Source organism: Mercenaria mercenaria, chromosome 10 (assembly GCF_021730395.1).
Source record: "Mercenaria mercenaria strain notata chromosome 10, MADL_Memer_1, whole genome shotgun sequence".
Classification (NCBI taxonomy): domain Eukaryota; kingdom Metazoa; phylum Mollusca; class Bivalvia; order Venerida; family Veneridae; genus Mercenaria; species Mercenaria mercenaria.
This window is the reverse complement of record NC_069370.1, coordinates 79,107,554-79,127,376: the sequence shown is the minus strand read 5'-3', so window position 1 is coordinate 79,127,376 and position 19,823 is coordinate 79,107,554. Positions and strand designations below refer to the sequence as shown.

Below are 19,823 nucleotides of genomic sequence, written 5' to 3'. Positions count from 1 at the left end.
ATAGTTGCTACTGATGCAAGATACACCGCTAGACAAATAGCTAGTATGGTTGGCATCTCATTAGAGCAGCTCATACAATTCTGAAACGTAATTTGAAAATGAGAAAGATCTGTGCTAGATGGATTCCCCATCTGTTGACAGATGAGCAGAAAAGGGCACGCGTGCAATGCGCAAACTTGTTGCTTAAACAGCTTCCAAATTACAATGCACGATCTTTCGCAAATGTCGTCACTGGTGACGAGACATTGGTTCACTTTTTATGAGCTCAAACGAAAGATTCAGAACAAAATATGGGCAACAAAGTCTGGCAAAAGACCATGCATTGCACTAAAGTTCTTCGAAAACGAAAGAAATATTTCAAAACTCGAAGACCCGCAACTGGTTTGTCCAATGTCAGACTACATGAAAACGCGTCATCGCACAAGGCGTGTATTGTACAAGACTTTCTGAAGCAGGAAAAGGTTGTTGTGCTCCCTTCGTCACCATCCTTATTCGTCTGACCTTGCCCCGTGTGACTTCTTTTTGTTCCCAAGGCGCAAAAATACCTTTCTGGTCGAAACTTTGTGCAGCGCAAACACCTCGGTTCTGCAATATTCCAGTGTCTTCATAGTATACCTAGAAAATACTACGAAAAAGGCTTCAAGGATTGGATTAGAAGACTGAAATTTTGCAAATCTGTTGAAGGCGAATACTTCAAGGGGACCAAATAAAATTTTCATTGAAACCTATCAAGGATACATTTTTATGTGCTCAGATGCATTCATATTTGAACAATCCTCATAAAGAGTCAACCCGCTTTTGGTATGCTGTTCAGTACCATTCGTGGATGTGATAAATGTCCTTGAACTGGTTCTTGTTTTTACGAACTATTACTATTACTTACTTAATGATATTGTTCGATGTTCATCCTTGCTTTATGTTTATGTGTTGATGTTTTTTGACAATGTCCGCAAAAATATGTTAAATGTTAAGCGAGCATAAAAATGTAAAAGTACAATATATTAGAAATGGCGGGATCAATATGATGATATAAAACTATCCAAATTAATTTATTCATTGTTAGGCTTTGAAAATAATGACTGTTTTTAGACGGATAAGACTTCGCAAGTAAGACACAGAACGGTATCCACTTGATTGCGTTGCATAGCGACCCACTCGAAACGGCGTTGCATTAGGTTTTCGGCCGATTGTTCAGAAACAACCCTGAATAATTCTATGAAAATACACACGCTTTGTTTTAAGAGGTAGTCCTTTACATAAAAATTGTTTTAACAGTTACTTGCTCGCGATAAACACTATATTCGAGGCGATATTGTCAAAAACTGTCAAAAATCTCCTTCCCCCGCCGGACTGTACAGAAGTGTTTGAATAAACGACACAAACCTCAGCTAAATAGACACATGTACTAAAATATAGACACATTTACGCTCCAGGTGCACCCATCGGTTTCATTTGATTCGTTATTTAACGGGTAGAAATTCCTTTAAATCATACTTACAATACCGGAAATTTGTAGTATCGGCCATATTTCTCCATCTGATCGGCGTAAAATTCACCGCTCAAACAACGTTGGAACCACTTGATCTGATAAAGCTATGGCCAGTGTGTATACATCTTAATTTCTTTGAATGAAATTCTTGTATTTCTGTAGCATAAAGGTTGCAGTCCAATCAGTACTTTGTTTAGCTATAATAGCTTCCAACCCCAACGCTCTGTCATCCCCCCACATAGATCCGCCCTATAGTGTACTCGATAACTCCCTCTGGTTACTCCCCCTGTTTACTTCCGAAAAAGAAGACATAACCGTGAATACAGTGAATTGAATGCAACTTGTGCGATTGTTTACTCAACGATGCTTGGAAGTGTATAGGTATGTCTCTATTTAATTTCTAACAAAATTCACATAACTTTTTATTTCGAAGAATTTTGAGCGATCATACTAAATCAATTTGTACAATTTCAACATTTTTAGAAGTGTGTACTTGGTTTCTGAACAATTAAACAATAAACTGTCGTGTTGTTAATGTCAGGCTTGTAAAAATGCGAAATAAAAATCATTTTAAACATGGAATACAAATGTATACGCATTAACATTTTAAGTGTGATGTTGCTTTTCCCGTCAAGATTATGGTTTCTTGTATTACATGCTGACAGTTACCAAGAACGAGAAAAGTAAATGAATATTGTATCGGAACCATAAAGTCATCATCTGTAAAAAAGATACGTATAGTCTTAATGCAAGTATAGCAATACAACTCGCTTGTTTTGTGTGTTAACGTTTTCAGAATCCTTCAGAATATGTTGTGAACTCATTCTGTGGGACTCACTCAGATTCCCTCGGGTATCCAGGCGTTCCTCGAGTTCAACTAAACTCTCTATGGTAGGGTAGCTTGTCATGGTAATCCCACTTATAAAGCAAATGACCAATCACATGTTTGTTTGAAGCTTATTTACAGTCATCACCGCAAACCCATATATTCGACTCCTCCAAAAGACTGTTTTGAGGATAGTGCAAGATGCCGAAGACATCCGATTCCAGAGGCGTCCCTTGTTCTTTAGCGTACCTGACGTAAATCACCCATATACGGGTCTCTTATCCTAAAGTTAGTAACTTTAGAAGGAGTAGCAGGGACTCGAACTCTCTACCCCTGGCTTCGCAGTCAGATAATGTTACCATTGCACCAGTGCGCCCGTTCTTTGATCACATTCTTGGCCTTGGCAGTAAGTAAAATTGCTGTTTCCCTGCCCGATTTGCACGACCGTTTAAAGAAGAGAGCCAGCAAATCTTGCCTTAGAGAAGAGTTATTAGAGTTCAGCTAAAATTATCAGAAAAATTATTGCTATATTTCTTAAGAAGGCTTTAAAACTTAGGTACTGACAGAATATATGTTATGGAAACACATAAGAATTAATTGCTTTTATTATTTTTTCCATTCAAAATTGAAAAGCATTTGTAACGGAATACCGGAGGTGACCTGCCTTAATGATAAATCTTTATATTTAACGACTGTAAGTATGTTATAATAGGGTTAGGGTTAGAAGGCAGAACGCAGGAACATTTTTATTGCCGCGGTGGCCTAGGCTCGACATGTCTTTTTTCTTTATTTGGCATTTTTAAGACAGTTAAGAACGAAACCTCGAGCGAAAATCTTGATGTCTGTACCTTACCATTTATACAAGAATTAGTTTTTAGGTCTAAGTTTAAAAGTTTGTAGGATAAAGAAAACTTGTGTTTGTGTTCACCTAATGAAATATATATCTGGGTCTTCAGTATTTTGAGATATGATGTAATATATTAACGGTAGAATACGGTACGTTAATAGTTGAACTTTTCGAGAAAGTTTTGATAGCCTTTTCTTTCAGTGCATCAAGTTCACGTATTTGTTTCCAGAAAAGAAGGGAGATAATGCTGCACAAGGATATAGAAATATCATATATACATATGATTACGCAGTGGATGCATGCTTCGCACCTTAAAAATACGCGGTATCAACATATACTTCATACAATACATTGACAGTTTTATTCTAATGCAACCGTTTTTACATTTGTTTACGACTTGCTGAACAGAACAGAACAGATCTTTTATTCACAAAACATACATTTTGTAATAACATGTGAACAAATATACAGATATATATAACCGGTGTTGCTGTTTTGAAAAGAATCCGTTCTATTTATGTATATGTTTATGGCATAAATAATAAATAAAGACTCAATTAAAACTATAAATTTATTAAAAAAAAAATTAATAGAAACGACTTTATTTGAGTTGTTAATGTATATGTAACAACTGCTGACACGTATTGTAGTTTTCATAGCATTTACACATAAATATAATACCGGTATCAATATTTTGACAAAACATTACGAGTTTCCGCCGATTCTTTTGTGTGACAGTCTCGTTAAACTGTTAGTTTTGCCTTGAGCGACTTTTTATACATTTTATTCCAACCCAGTTAAGCTATTACCGTGTTATTTATTCTCTTGAAAATACACAAAACAACAAAAGTGTATAGTTATTATGTTGTGTTCCGTTTTGTGGGGAACGCGTTAACCTCTAACCGGTATTGTATTGGTGCATTGTGGGTAAAAGGCTTAGCGGTGGCTCGTAATAATTGGCTATCGTTTGGATAGCACTTCAGTAAGAGAGCGCCCCCGTTTGTCATATTTGCACATAGATTAGACAGGTTTTGATTTCAATTTGCAATATCGATGGCTTAATGTTGCCAATACTTTAAAATCTGCATATGATTACTGTATATTGTATATCTACTTATTTTATTTGAATTAAATTTTCCTTTTAATTGTAAAGACGTTGTGGCTAGAATTTCAAACTCTATAGTCTTTTAATTTGAATTTTAGGATGAACTGATTCTATGAAAAGTTTTCGATTTGACATAATGTCACTTACACTAAATTAAACACAGTGGCACTATTTCAGTGAAACGTGTTCAGTGCCAAATTTTAATCAGTATACCGTGTCGCGCTTTATTCTGTCGCGGCATTTAATAATCTATATTCACTCATATTCTCACCAAATCTTAGAACAGTATTTGCTGAATAAATTGTAGTTTAAACATTTGATTACACCTTTCAAATTAATAATGAAATCAACCTTAATGGTGTATTAAGAGGTTCGGTTTAATCCTAAATTCTATATTAACGATATAAGTAGCCGGTAAAATACAAAAGAACATGTCGTTAAGAGCAGTTAAGCCCTTCAAAGAATTAAGTTCAATAATGAAGTGATTTTCTCAGATTATAATGCCAGCTTAAAGTAGACAATGTCGACATTTCACCGTTTCCTTTTTTGTAACATAAAGTAAAACGAATACTTAAGGTGCCCGCTTTACATAGTATTGTACTTTACATTTTATATCACATGGATAAACATTTCATTCTTTAATTATTAAAATATGCACGAAAAATGTAACACGTTTTTGGTAGAGGCGGAAGATATTGTTATCATTTTATATGGAACGCCACAACGGTGTGATTGTACCCTGTTTGATTAAACTCTAAGGATAATGCTATTATTATGTTGTTAGGTGAAATACTTGAATATAGCAGATCTGAAATTGCCAGTTTATTGCGATAGAATATGAATTATGTATCTAATCTGATTTTTTTCCTAAATACATTTCAATGAAACTATTGATGTATAATAAATACCTATTCCAGCATAAAGATATACTCTACCAAAATCAAATGTACATTATAAAAGAAATATAGAAATCTCACTGAACTATTTGACGTAGGTATTCTTGCGTCTAAATACTTAAACGTCATGACCCAATGAACGTGACGTTATCGGGTCAGAACTATTGAAAATACATGAAATAGATAGAAAATTTGTTTGTTTTGCGTGTAAGATCAAAAAATCTTTCATGAATCCCTGGTGTATCATTTTCACTTGTGACTACGCCAGTCCTGAAAATATTACATCTGGTGTTTCATCGGTGAAATATATTTCCGTCTTACGCTTAAACAAATATTCTCCATATTATCTTCATTTTAAATGATACCATCTCAAATAAAAGTAATTTAAGGTTATTTCTCTATTCTGTTTTCATAGCTTAAATGGTATAACGTATCATCAAGTTAAGTGGTATGTTAAAATTTATGTGTGTTAGTCATTTATTATACTATATCCTACTGTCATCTCATGTAATTCTTGGAAAACAATTGGAAACACTGCCTTGCCTTTACATGATCGTAACAGGCGACTAATAGGTATCTGGACACTAGGTTTTGCTGTATCTCTGTGATTCCAGCGAGTACAAAAGTTTTGATTCCATACATCTTATTTTCATTTGATTAAAATGATATTTAAAACCAAACTTTAGTCTTGTTTAGCGCCTTATAATCCGAAGTATGCTGGTGCGCCGTAAAAGCCAAATCAACAAATAATTGTATACTGTATGTCAAATAGATATATAATATTGTTAAATGAAACAAAATCGTTTTCGAAAGGCAGTCTTACTTTCTTAATCAAAATGATTTTTTTTCAATCCAAAATCACCTCGTGACAAACGTCATACGTTCTTTAAAGGTCCATTACTAAAACCCGAACGAGTATCATATGAAAACTAGAGTTTGTAGCTGAGACTTCTATTTACTGAAAATATGGCTCACTGCATCAGATCTGACCAAATAGTCATGAATATGTTCACGGATAACTAACAAATAAACAAAAAATGTTGCCTGTGTCAAACCGAAAGTTTGTTTTCCGACTGCTTACGAACCCGTCGAGCATCTTCGGATTTTTTCGGAAGAATCCTCCGAAACGAGGCTATAATTTATAAATAGATGCAAAATATAATATATGCCCAAACGATAACGTGATTTTTACAAACTTAGCACATGGAATTCAACAATTTTATAACTCACAAAACCTTCATGGAAATCATTCTTATAATACAGGTAATAAACAGCTATACTACAAGTTTGCGGGAAGACAATTCAGGCCTTTCCCGAATAAAAGTGTTTTTACAACTTCGTCTGCAAACTTTTTCAGTTAATCTCTTTTCAGTATAGTTTTAAGAATACAAATGAATAACTGTCTTACACTGCCGAAACAAAATATGATTCAAATTTACCTGAATACACTGATTTATGTACATATGGCTACATTAATTTAATAAGATTTTAGACATTAAACACAGTGTCTTGGCCTAATATATGTCACTGTCAATTTTAAACATAAATTTTGTACATTTCATATTTTTCGTGCAAGTCGTGTATAATTACCATCATGGAAATACAGTTATTTTGTCGCGCTTCTTTAAACGGATATCCGTTTGAAACAATTTTAAAATCACGTGATCCCGAAGAATTTCCGACCGATTACGGAAAAACGAAAAAACATGAAAGTAGGTCAAAATGACCCCATGTCAGTCTAAGAAAATATAGAAACAATCATTTGTTTCTCTGTTCTTGTGTTGATTTCAAGGGAATATTGCACGGCTATCATAATGTTTAGTACTATATTACAAAATGTGTAGTCTTTTTTTAAGATTTATGTCTATTCATTTGTCTTTAATTTGCACCTTTAAGTTATTAATGGACGCACGAACTTATTCTGATAATTTTGTCTTTTTTTTAGTTTAAATGATAACATGCCTAACTGTTACATTGTCGTCTAGGTTGATATGGTATACTGTTTTCCATATTAAGATGTTGTAGTGACATGATGTCAATTGATATGCTTCCATATCATTTGATTTCCCTCAGTCTTCATTGTTGTTTTTTTTTTTTTTCGACAAAATATGTCAATTAGACACCTGAAACAGGTACACTGTATTAAAAGAAAATATGAACTTATGCACAACACAGTACATTAATCTTCAAGTTTACTTAACAGCATGGTTAACAGGTCAGTAAAAGTTTGAAAAAAAACTGGACAGTAAAACCCACGTGACAGGGTATCTTTTCCAGCAAACAGTGACATTTCAACTAAACAGATAATATCTGTGGGAGAGAACGTTTCAAGGAACAAGATAACATAACTATTTGATTTAACATTTTAATCAAAAGGGCAGAAAATAGCATCTTAACAAATAGGATATCCTATAAATATTTCTACAACATCAGGCAGCTGCGGCGCTCCATAATTTCACTATTGACGTAAAATTGTTTCAGCAAACATGTGTGTACTTTTCCAGTGGCAGTTTTCAAAAATAAAAAAGTAACAGTATCTCATTACCTGGCTCAAGGAGGCTTTATAAAAAGGGAAAAAAAACCTATATGTAAGACAAGAAATGGAGAAGGCTTGTAGATGTGTACTGATTATATAGGTCAACCGCTGGAATCGTAATCTACTTTTTGGTTTAGTGTCCTTTTTAACGCATTAAAATACCAACTTAAGTGTAACAAATCAGGTTTAATCTCCCTAATACACGTAAATTACACAAGAAGTGGTGCTCTATATACTACAAGACCTGTTATGTTTCACCGCAAGTACATAATTCATGGTTTTATTAATATCATTCCACTTCTAGACCGCTTAACAAAATTGTTTTCCATTTTTTGTACGTTATAATCGTCTGGTTCTTATCAAATGTTTGGTGAATAACTTATATATGATATTATATAGATTTTTTGTAATAAAGCAGGCCTCCGTGACCAAGTGGTTAACTTGCTTCTAGATACTGTAATCAACATATGAGGAAGCTATCCATGTGGCTCACGGCAGGTCTGTGGTTCAACCGAGATGCCTGCCTTGATGTCCGGAGGGGCGTCTGGGTTCTGTTACCACTGTCAAAGTTTGATATCTAAATCATCTAAATTGTGTCAAAACACAACATATTGTTTGATTTAATTTGGCAGACGATTCTGTATTTTTAATACTATAATACGTGTATTTTTAGTTTATGTACTTTTGTTTATGTATTAAAGTACATACCTACCTTTCCATGCATGAAGGTGGTCAGCCTAATTCTGGTCAGGTAAACTGTTCCAACTGGTCATTCACTTACTGTTTGGTTTATACAGATATTTTAAAGTTTGCCATTGAAACATCCAAAATATCAACAGAAATACAGCACCTTTCTTAAAAGGTGTAATTACAACCTTCATTTCAGTGATCTAACTCTATGTTATAGACCTCTTATACCTAAAATAGTTAACATCATACAAGAAAAATGAGAAAACGTCATACAAGATTGTTTAAATGAGACTGGCTCTATCTTCTAAATACATGTTTGTTTGTGAATATTAAGAAGAGTTTGAAAACACCTTTGCGAAACAGTTCCTGCCTGCTTCTGTGCCCGAATAACACATGATTAGTCGTCTTCTATGGATATTTTCAATTAGTTAACTTTTTTTTCATCTGTCTTGATTTTTAGAAATTGGTTGTTGGTGGAGTTGAGAACCGACGGAGACTAATCTGTTGCTATTTTGGTATAACATTTCAACATAGTAATAATCATTTAGGAAAGCTATTCAGTTGAGACGTTCGGTATAAGCATTTTATGACACGTATTAACCCTTACTATGCTGGACACGCTGGATGCTGCCTTTGCGACCAGTGTAAACCATGATCAACCTGCACATCCGTGCAGTCTGAGCAAGATCTGCACGATTGCCATTCAGTCAGTCTCATTTTGTTTTGTTAAGCACCCCTTTTAACAGTTAATGGTACTCTCCAAATTGAAAGATGGGCAAGTTCATCATAGAAAATTAGCAGGGTAAGGGTTAAATATAAATGAACTAATGGCGTGTCAAGAAAATATTTACATTGTATGCACGAGGAGATCATTGTAGAAGAGATAGATATTTTCACCCGTATCAATTATAACTAAGAAACATGTTTATATCTATCTATTCAACTGATACGTTTTCATAAATAAGAAGTATTCTCATCAAGTTACAGCTTTTATTCGTTTTGGAAAAATGCTACAAATAAATTAAAATTTGCTTATTGATAACAAACAGCTGTTTCACTGGAATGGATGTCTTGTCTGTATGAATTTCTATATACAATGTACTGAAATTATGATATTAAAAATCTTAATTTGATCAGCATATCGAAGGATTAGAGCCAAACGGTCATGATTAGATATAAATAAAGAAAGCACTTACTACACTTTGGCGCTAACCCATCGATATGATATGATTATAAGCATGACCATTTATATATGTGGGAGTAAGTCTATACCCATCTCGACTTTTACTTGAACACCATTGGCTCTCCTTACAGAAATTATATGACGGACATTTTACGGAATCTCAAGACAATTTCAGGACAATTAGAAAACAACAGTAGATAATCTTATCACAAATTTATTAACAGTAATAAAATAAACGACTAGCAACAATTACAACAAAAATTCTACCTATTATACTCGACATAATTGTAATAATGAAGGCCCATTTTGATTAGGAAATATATGTACAAACTGAACCATGTCAACATAAGCTTCCTTTCTCTCAGCACAATATTTAACTTTTATTACAAGCTCTCTGCTTATTTCAAACTGGTGCTCTAAATTTTCTTCAAATTTCCATGCCAATTCAATGACCAAAAAAGTGACACTGACAATCAATCAAAAAATGAAATACAACAAAACGGGCGGCCTCATTTGGTACAGTTTCAGTACTGGAATGAACATCGCTGGCGAGCGCGGGTCGGACTATGGCTATTTCAGTGGAACACGTGAAACTTTGCCCCATCTAAAAACGCTTTGTCATCAAGTCAAATGAAATCGCTCATCGTATAATGAAAGGTATGTTTATTGCCTCTGATTCTCAAAAAATGCTGTAAAAGTTGAATCACAAATTTTTGCTCGATTCATTTATATGAACGCACCTGTCAAGTATGCTGTCACAACAGATCCTAGCACAATGAATATAATGTACAATATATGACAGAAGCACATAAGTGTATCAATGTAGTCAGAAATATTATGTACAAGCACTAAATATCTGTTTGTCCTTTCCTGAATTTAATATACAAAATGATCTATATACAGTGTATCTCTTCTCTACCTGGACAAAAAGACAAATTCTTGTATATGTATATAGTTTTATATCATTATATCATTGTTCATAATTTATAAAGAAAATGATAGGATCTGGAAGGCATATGTGCCATGCTGCATGTAAACTACAATTGTCATTTGCTTATTATCAAATGATAAAATGCTAAGTGTTAAATAAAGGAAAATGAATGCAAAATGCATGTTGCTTAGTACATATTTGAAATATCATAGTGCTGCGAAAATTGATAAATTCACCTTTTAAATGGTCAAAGGCCTTCTATGCATGACTTTGTCTCTTTAAGACCTTTAATAAGCATTTTAAAGTGAACAGTTTCTTTACCTGTAGAAGATATATGTGCTTCATACCAGACTGGTAGAACATGATAATTGTAAATCTTCAAATATAAAAGTTAGACATATAATACAGTCCCTTAACCCGTAAAGCCAAATTAATCTACAATTAGCAATTGGCATTAATCATGAAGTAATTTACATTAAACAATTTGCATGTTGATTAGTATTTATGATTAAACATTTCGAATCTTGTATTGAGCTATAAGTATTTGACATTTAGTATTAAGCATTCGACATCAAATATATTGTATTTGGCAATTGGTATAACGTGACTGCCTTTAATGAAAGATCGATTACCTAAATACGAATATTTGATGCCAAATGCTTGTTGAAAAATTTTAACTGACAAATTATAAAAGTTTATTGTTAAGTACAAAATACGAAAGCTATTGTAGAATGATCATTTAAACAAACTGCTGTATACATCACAGGTGCTCGTCCAGTCTTGGTGTCTATATATGGGTCCCCAATGAAAAAGTTAAAGACTACTGTTTTTAATCCTGAAACGAAAAAGAAATATTAAAAATTTTCTTTTTTACTATATTGATACATTGAATCAATTCAATGTATCGGTATATATAGTAAAAAAAAATTTTTTTTTTTCGTTTTAGGATTAAAAACAGTAGTCTTTAACTTTTTATGGGGGACCTATTATATGGACACCAAGACTGGACGAGCACCTGTTCTTTTCCGTAACATTTTTCTAAACATTTTAGTCATATAGTATTTGGCAATTAGTATGGCACACATGTCTTCCATACATAGTATTCTTCAGAGTTTTTTGTTTTGTTTATATATGTATGTAATTATAACCTGCAGAATTACTGGAAAGCAACAGGTAGTGTAGCACATGGGTGTTTTTGCGTGATTTTTTACCGATATGCGATTGGCTCGCATTTATGGAACGCCGTTTTCGTTATATAGCTGGCATAGATAATTTTCAGGCAACAAGTTATTAATAATCGTAAAAAATCAGTTTTAGATATTGTTTATGGACAGCAATAAACTATTGTTTTCATTTTTGAAAATTAATTTCATTTTCGTCAGTGTCCGTAATTTTCCGGAAAACAATCGCTAATATCCTAGCAACAACCGGAACAATTAAATCACCCCTCTCCCACAACAATCTCTGGTCTGTATAACTTTTGGCCGCATGAAATCTTTCAACTTGTCTTATACTGGCATTACTAATTACTTTTCATAGAGGATATCATCTTAAAATACATTTTTATTCCGGTAATATTAAACAGTGTGTGTTTAACACATTTTTCAATTCATTACCAGCTCTGAAAGATGTTAAAAGATGTCAACAAACATGGACATTTGTTAGAGGTAAAAGCCAAATTGAGAGTGACAATAGAACTGCCAACGCGACATTTCAAATTAGACACGTTTTTCGAATTTTCCCAATTTTCCAAAATTGTTCTTAATTATTTGATACATGTATATAATATGAAGTATAAAAATATACAATAAAGTTTCACTTAAGGCGTAGAAGCCTTTTTTCTATAAGAACCGTTCAATATTATACTAGTTTACTGTCTGATCGACGTATTATGTAAGAAGTTCTCTCAAATATTAAACAATACCAGTATTGTTATACATTTTACGAAAGAACTCCAAGGGTGCTTATTTGACCTTTTTAATTGTTCAACATATCTCTAAAACTTACGATTATGATATGGTACTTGTAACTGTAAATTTTAGCCAGTTTTAAATCTAGAATCCTGATTTAATTTGTTGCTGGATACTCGTACATATATTTTAGGAGAAACAAAATCAACCTAATTATGTGAAATACTTCATTATGCTGACAATGGCAGTTTCCCGAAATTTTCACAGGTCAAATTACGGTTTTGTCCATAAAATTATATTCCAAATTCAAAAGTTTGAACAAGTAATACCACCTTGAGACCTATGTAAAAATAAACAGAAATTAACGAAAAGCAGTGTGACGAATATGGTGAACCAGAAAGTATGCAATATAGTAAATGCAGAGCCAATTTAAAACTTTCGTTTCTTATATCCATTTCCGCAATTGTGACTGTTTTCTTGGTAACAAATATAGTACATGTATACTAGAAAGTAAGTAATTTGTCTGGAAACAAATGTTATAATGTAAACTGTGAACAGAAGTTAAGCTTACACAGTATGTGGAGATTTAAGTCTGTTTATGTAACTAGAAGCATACTCACTTAACCTCTTGTCTGGTTTACTTTACTTTTGCACTAAAATTGCTGTGTCTTACTGGCCATTCAATTAACATAATTCACTGTACTTTCACAAAATAAATACAATCGAAATACTAACAATATGACACTTCAGATTTCACAACATCGTTTTATCACGAGTTTTCGCGATCCGACTCAACAACGTCAATTTCTTCATTGTCTTCTTCGTCCGAGTTGGCACGATAGTTTGAACACCCGGATGTAAATGAACTTTGACCTTTCACGAGACTTTCCACGTCATATCTTGTAAATTTTCCAGACGTGGTACATGTCGTCTGCTCGTCGTCAATTGACACAGAATGTTCGTCATATGCTCCACTATCACTGTCATCCTCATTAATTTCCGTGACGTCATCAGAATCATTATGTCCTTTCTTTTGTAATTTTTTATGTTTCATTCTCCTGTTCTGGAACCACGTTTTCACCTAGAATACAAGCTTATATATTACAAATAAATCTTTAAAATATGAAGCGAGTACATAATATTATCGTATATTGACTTTTGAAAAAAGCAAGTTCTACAAGGTTTGAAATAGACACAGTAGCTATCCAAATAGATGTTACGCACAACCACTAAGGCAAAACATCCTCAGCTGCAGTAGTATACATGCACTTCACAGCCACAAAGGGGGTATGTAAGCAATGGATTCAAAAATAGTTTCTACTACGTTAATCATTCAAAACTTTGTCTTATATTTCAGAAATTAATTATCGAAAATAGAATTTAACATGAAACGAAACTATTTAATGTTCATGACAAAAGATGTTCAAACAACATTATAAACAAAAACATTATGGGCCTTTAAACAGTTTAAAATTTAATCCAGATATTTTGTATCTAATATTAAATTACGATGTGCAAGCAACGTAAACGAAAATCACATTTTCCAAAATGAAAAACGATAAATTCAAAATTTCAAAATACACGTGTTTTCAGCTTATCACAAATTCATTCAAAAAATAAGTCATGTTCCGGTGTGGTATTAGGGTGTACCTAAGGTTAAAGGTCACTAATTATTATCTTTCTATAATCATATATAGTATGAGCACGACAGAGCTCACTCTTTCTAACACTTGGATATGTGATTTTAGCACCAATGCGCCAAAAAAAATGAAAATTTAGTAACTGTTTACTTTGAACTTCTTTCGACTACACTACTGAAGCATATTTTTAACCGTATTACTTACGGTTATAATTCATTATCTTAAACTGTTTAAGATTTGCTATTTTCTATCGTATAGTTCGGCTACATATAGCCTCATATTTTAGAAAAATGCGATTTTAAAGTTAAATTTTATTTTGCGCTCCGCAATTTTTTATTCAAAAAAGAACCAGAACTTCATACGGTGGAACAAAGCAACTTTATCAGCACTGTCTTTGGTTTATTCCTTCTTAATGCGACGTGTCTGGGAATTCAAACTATAAATATTTTTTTTCATTTTTTGCTAATCAGAATAATTTGAGACAAACCTGTCCTTCAATACCCGACAACGCTTTAAACAGAACAGAACATAGTTTATTTTTGTCTTAAGCATATACAGCTTATACAGATTGCAATAGTACACAAGCATGTAAATGGCAGATTTAGAATAACAGATGATATCTGAGAGGGTAGTCTTTTAACCTTAATATATAAACAAAGACACGTCTACAAGCTTACGTCACCACCAAGAAGAAGTCAAAGCATATATTGCTTTGGTAAGTTTTAACTAAAGCTGTCCAATCGTTTTTATCGATTGTCTCCCTTGACAATGTCATTGTACAGACATAGAAAGTTTTAGATTATAGTAAACTTCTTTATTGATTTTAAAATTATGTTTATCGTAGTCAAAAAGATCTTACATATACCTGTAAATATAGATACTAAGTTCTTGCTTACTAGTGTATTTTGACATGATTTATAAACATTTAAACGTTTATGTGAGGGTAAAATGTTCTAAATATTGCCGTAAAGTGGAAACTAAAATTTTTTCTATTTTTTTTTCTATGAAAATATCCCAATTTAGAATGAGGTGATCAAAATGGTAGCATTTTGAAATATATGTATTCTCATGTACACAAATACTCTAAATGAAACGTCAAAGAAAATGCCTTTTTTATAAAAAAAAAAAATCCAGTACCTGGGTCTCTGACAGACTAAGCTGTGACGCAAGCTCCACGCGTTCAGGGGTTGATAAGTAACGTTGAGACTCGAATCTTTTCTCCAAACCATTTAGCTGTTGATCACTGAACACAGTACGAGCTTTCCGCCGTCTACAGTGCTTTCCTGGACTATCGTGCTGAAACAGGGGACCCAGCGGAAACCCTTGAGAAAAATAGAAATAAAATCAGCTATGATACATCAATAAATCAAATAGCATACGTGCTCTTATGACAGTGCTGCTCATATTGAAAATTACTGGTATATAAAAGAAAATTATGCAAAGAAAAGAGGAGGGATATAGCGCTGTAAACATCCATGTTTCGTATTTTTGATGCATGTAAAAGAAAACGTGAGATTTTGCTTTGAAAAAAATAAGATATGATTCTTCTTTTATCAATATAAATCAATAAAGATAACAATTTGAAACCATCGCATAGTTAATTAATCTGAAGCAATCATTTTGTGCGAGTTATTTTTTTACGATAAAGCTCCGTCTGACATCTTACATAAATGCTTAAAGTAACGGTTTTCCTACGGATGTTTCGTATACCGCAGAAAAGCAGTCTCGTCAATATATAAAGCAAAGCACTGCAGAAATGACTTATATCCTCCGACATTGAGAATGTAAGGTCTAATGTAATACAAAAGGTGTTTGTTTGTGTGTAAGAATCAAGTAAACACCAGAAAGAAAAATTCACGAGTCAAAGACAGATTTTACTTTCAAAGAAACAACTTGTCTCCTCAGTTTATATCTTTTCATTGGTTTTTATTAACTTTTGCAATTCTACGAGAGCAATTTCGTGTGAAATTTCATGATATCATTACAAAATTTAAAGTTAAATTGTGTAATGATTTTTGTAATACATTTCGATACGAAGAAGCTTATTTTGTTATCTTCATGTAAGAAAGTCTAGATGTACATTCTTTATTGAAGGATACATACAAAATCCCTTTATTTACATACTATAAGTGGAATTATCAAGTTATAATCCGCTATGATAGTTCAATCATTTTTCTTTTTTAACTGCGACATCTATTAACAGAACAGAACAGAACAGAGCAGAAAATTTATTTAGATTTAAGCATTACAGCTTATCATCTGTCTCCATAACATATGAAACAAATGACACGCAAAAAGATTATGAATGGCAAGTACAAGTATATATATCAACGCTTACGTAACATGTTTGTTTTCATTAACAATGTCTCGCTTTTAATTAAGTTTTATGGCGCCATGAAATAAAGGAACTGATTTGAACATAACAATGAAAAATATGCGAAATGGCTGCTTTAAAATTATGTATACATTTAAAAATTAATATGAAAGGCTCAATCTGACTTTCTGAATAAAATATAAAAAACTAGAAAATCACTTTAAATGTCACCATTTACTTATTATTACTTATTTAGCGACTTGCGAAATCAAAGCTTTAACGGGTACCTCAGTGTTAACATCATATTATATTCTTCATCATGATTTACAATGCCGACTTTTACAAATTCAGTGTTAATGTTATAGGTGTGCCTGTTAAAATAAATAGCATCTATGAGCACGATGTTCTCGTGGGGATATTCCGTGTTATTTTCTTGTTGATTTGTTAAAAGGTAAATGATATGCAGTTTGTATATTAATTGTCGCCTTAACAGAACAAAGTCACACATTCTATTAATGTTATCGTTTAACCGACGAATATTTGAAAATTGTCTTAATTAAATCTGCATGGTATCGTTTTAATACCACAAAATATCTTGTCTAACACTCCTTCACAATAACATTATCAAAACTATTTAACACTGCGTCACCTTACTGAACCAAACCTGTTAAAATACAAATATCAGTTAACATGAAACTGTCAAATACGATAATACATGTTTAAATTATCAAAGACTGAGAAATTACAATTTGCCTTGACTAAATTGCAATTAACCTGACTACCACTTTAACCCCATGTTGTTAATTACACTTGTACGTGCACAAAGCAAATCGTTAGGAGAGGGATTCAACAGGTTCAGGGTTAAGCTCGCCCCTTTTGTCAGTTGTTTATCCATCTTTTGTTATGTCCTTAAGTGTCCTTAACACTTCACGATAACGCCTGAAACCTGTGGAGTATCTCTTGTACACAAGAAAACATATTAGAGAGACACGGGCTGGACTGTCTTACAAACTAATCTTTATTTATCAAATATTAGCGTAATGTTGTCCCATACAAGGATCTTACACTGTCTTACGTTATCTTGTATTACACGAGCAGTACTCGAATTTAAAGCAATATTAGATAACAACTTGCGAAAACCCTGATTAAAATATTGATACTTTTTATATCTTGTATAATTATTTTGCTGTAAATATGAAATATTTATGCAAGAAACGGTATTGTAATTGTATGCATTGTAGTATACATCTATAGTACTTTATTCCGTAGTACGTATACCATGATTTGTCAGAAGAAGGACAAGATGCCTTGTTTACTCCGATTATTGATCAAGCTCATTATGAAAATTTGAAAAGTTAAATAGTATTAAAACAATTATCTCTTACTTAATACTAGAATCAACTTCAAACATTTTTTCAGAAGATGTAATTCATACTAGCGGAACGAGAATGAAATATTTACCGGAAGATGTTGGCGTTATAAAATGATGTTCAGCATGTTTGGCTGCCAGTCCCTGCACGTGCTGTAATACGTGTGGAAAGAATACTGGTGAAGCCGGGAAACAGTGGTACGCGGCTGCGTATTCCGCCGGAAGTGATGGTCTCATAATGGCGGACAAGTTGCTGAGATTAGAATATTCTCTGCATAACTGCTTTGGTTTACTCAACAAAATGTCCTCTATGAAGAATGATGAGGGTCGAGATGTAGATGTACTTTCCTTCAGTCGTCCTAGCTCCATCGTTCAATCTCTAAAAATAGATTAACACAATATTTTCATTTCTTTTTTAAGATTTAAATTGCTATAATAAATAGTTTTGAAATTGTTGTGATCAATTAATATAACATAAATGTGCATAACTGCATGACAGGCTGGTGGACACACCGGCTAACTGAATGTATAGCGATTTTTTTTAGTTTATGTCTGACGTAATTTTTCCTCCTCCTCCGAGACATGTGCAAGACTTGTGTATTACCCGAGAAGAACAAGTCAGTACTCGTGCAGATCCAAATGCACTGCTCACATTAACTGACCGCCGTTGCATAACTGAAATACTGTTGAAAAACTGCGATTTATCAAATTAAACAAGCATAATTTAACGTCGCTTATATTTTTTTTATTCATCCTTAATTCAGTCACTTTGTTATTTTATTTTTATTTTTGCACAATCTTGATGCCCTCTTATCAAAATTATTGTATGTAGAAAAATAGTCAGAAAAAACTTAGCACTGTTGTCAGGAAAATAATCTTAATTTGAATGGCCGCGTTGTCATCTCTAATAACTTCCTAAGAGAGACACGGAAAAAAGACCAAAGGCGTTGTTGAAGGACTTAAATGGATCCAAATGGAATTAATGAATTCTTTGATGGAGAATTGTTACCATAATAGGAAGCTTTAATCCCTAATGTCCAACAAATTACCAAATAATTACACACCATCCCCATATCCACGCCTCAATACATCTTGTTCCGCTTTTAATTATGGACCCTAAGTTGGTCGTAATCAAAAACGGAAGTAGTTCCGCGAGGGACTGGGCGTTAGCAAACCGTGCAGAGGAACAATTAGAAATTATGAAAATATGACCAGATATATCATTTCATCGTTAATGGCGGTCAGTTGTTTCTGGGAGCATTTATATAAAAGCAATTACATTTGTTGAAATTGTGCAGGCGTGTATAAAAGCATAAACCTTGAAAAAAAGCCAAGTGATCCGCTTTTTACATTTAAAATATAATTTCCAACATACAAGTTCCGAACAGTATCATTTTTTTCCACTCTCCACGTTCTAAATACTTATTTCATTCCGCTAAATATAAGAAGCTAAACCAAATTTTATTGAAAATGACTTTGTATAAAATAAATAACTTTTCAGGAGACTTTTTTGAAAAACGAGACAAGTATAGTAAGAAATACTTATAAGCAGTAATCTAAAACAAGATTTTGATTTCTCCGATTTGATTTCCGTCCAAGTGAAATTCTTACAGATCTGATACATTCTATGTGATCATTTAACATTCCCAAACTTCTGTTAGCTTCTAGCGGAAATTAAGTGCCTTCACGTAACAATTGAAATGCATAATGCATTCCATTTGGGATCTAATTCAGCTCAGAAATTTGATAAATTAATCAAATTTTCTGATTACTTAAGTTAATTTAGGATAAAAACAGCTTAATTTGAGTGTTAGCGAGTTTTCCTTGCCTTTTGAAATTTGTCGTGATTTTAGCCTCCGAGAGAAAATATCGCATTAAGTTAATAGCATGGATCATTTTAGTTGCTTAGGCAAACAGATTCGCCGCACCGGTCTTCTTGGAATACCTAATTTTCCCCGTAGACGACAATCTTTAAACCATAATAAGAGAATTATCGTAATTTATAAGCTGGTGAGTTATTTCTGCCAAATTAAGACGTCTTCTGGCGATAAAAGGGGTTGGCTGCGTGAACAATGATCATCAAATAT

General features: G+C 33.0%; 1 protein-coding gene across 1 annotated transcript; it reads right to left on the bottom strand.

Moving 5' to 3' along the window:
• Positions 1 to 12,487: 12,487 nt before the first annotated feature.
• Positions 12,488 to 18,105, bottom strand: LOC123560171 (brain-specific homeobox protein homolog). Its single transcript, XM_045352428.2, has 3 exons — positions 17,829 to 18,105; positions 15,191 to 15,375; positions 12,488 to 13,494 (listed from the first exon to the last, which is right to left on the bottom strand). Exons 1-3 carry the CDS (start codon positions 18,103 to 18,105, stop codon positions 13,183 to 13,185), a joined length of 774 nt encoding a protein of 257 aa, XP_045208363.2. The 3' UTR covers positions 12,488 to 13,182.
• Positions 18,106 to 19,823: the final 1,718 nt, after the last annotated feature.

What these genes read in the sequence shown, in the direction of transcription:
- LOC123560171 (XM_045352428.2), bottom strand. Translation starts at nt 18,105, where the DNA reads ATGGAGCTAGGACGACTGAAGGAAAGTACATCTACATCTCGACCCTCA. An exon ending in TATAACGCCAACATCTTCCG is followed by an intron (nt 15,376 to 17,828) that starts GTAAATATTTCA and finishes ATTTTTCTCAAG; the next exon opens with GGTTTCCGCTGGGTCCCCTG. An exon ending in TTAGTCTGTCAGAGACCCAG is followed by an intron (nt 13,495 to 15,190) that starts GTACTGGATTTT and finishes CTTGTATTCTAG; the next exon opens with GTGAAAACGTGGTTCCAGAA.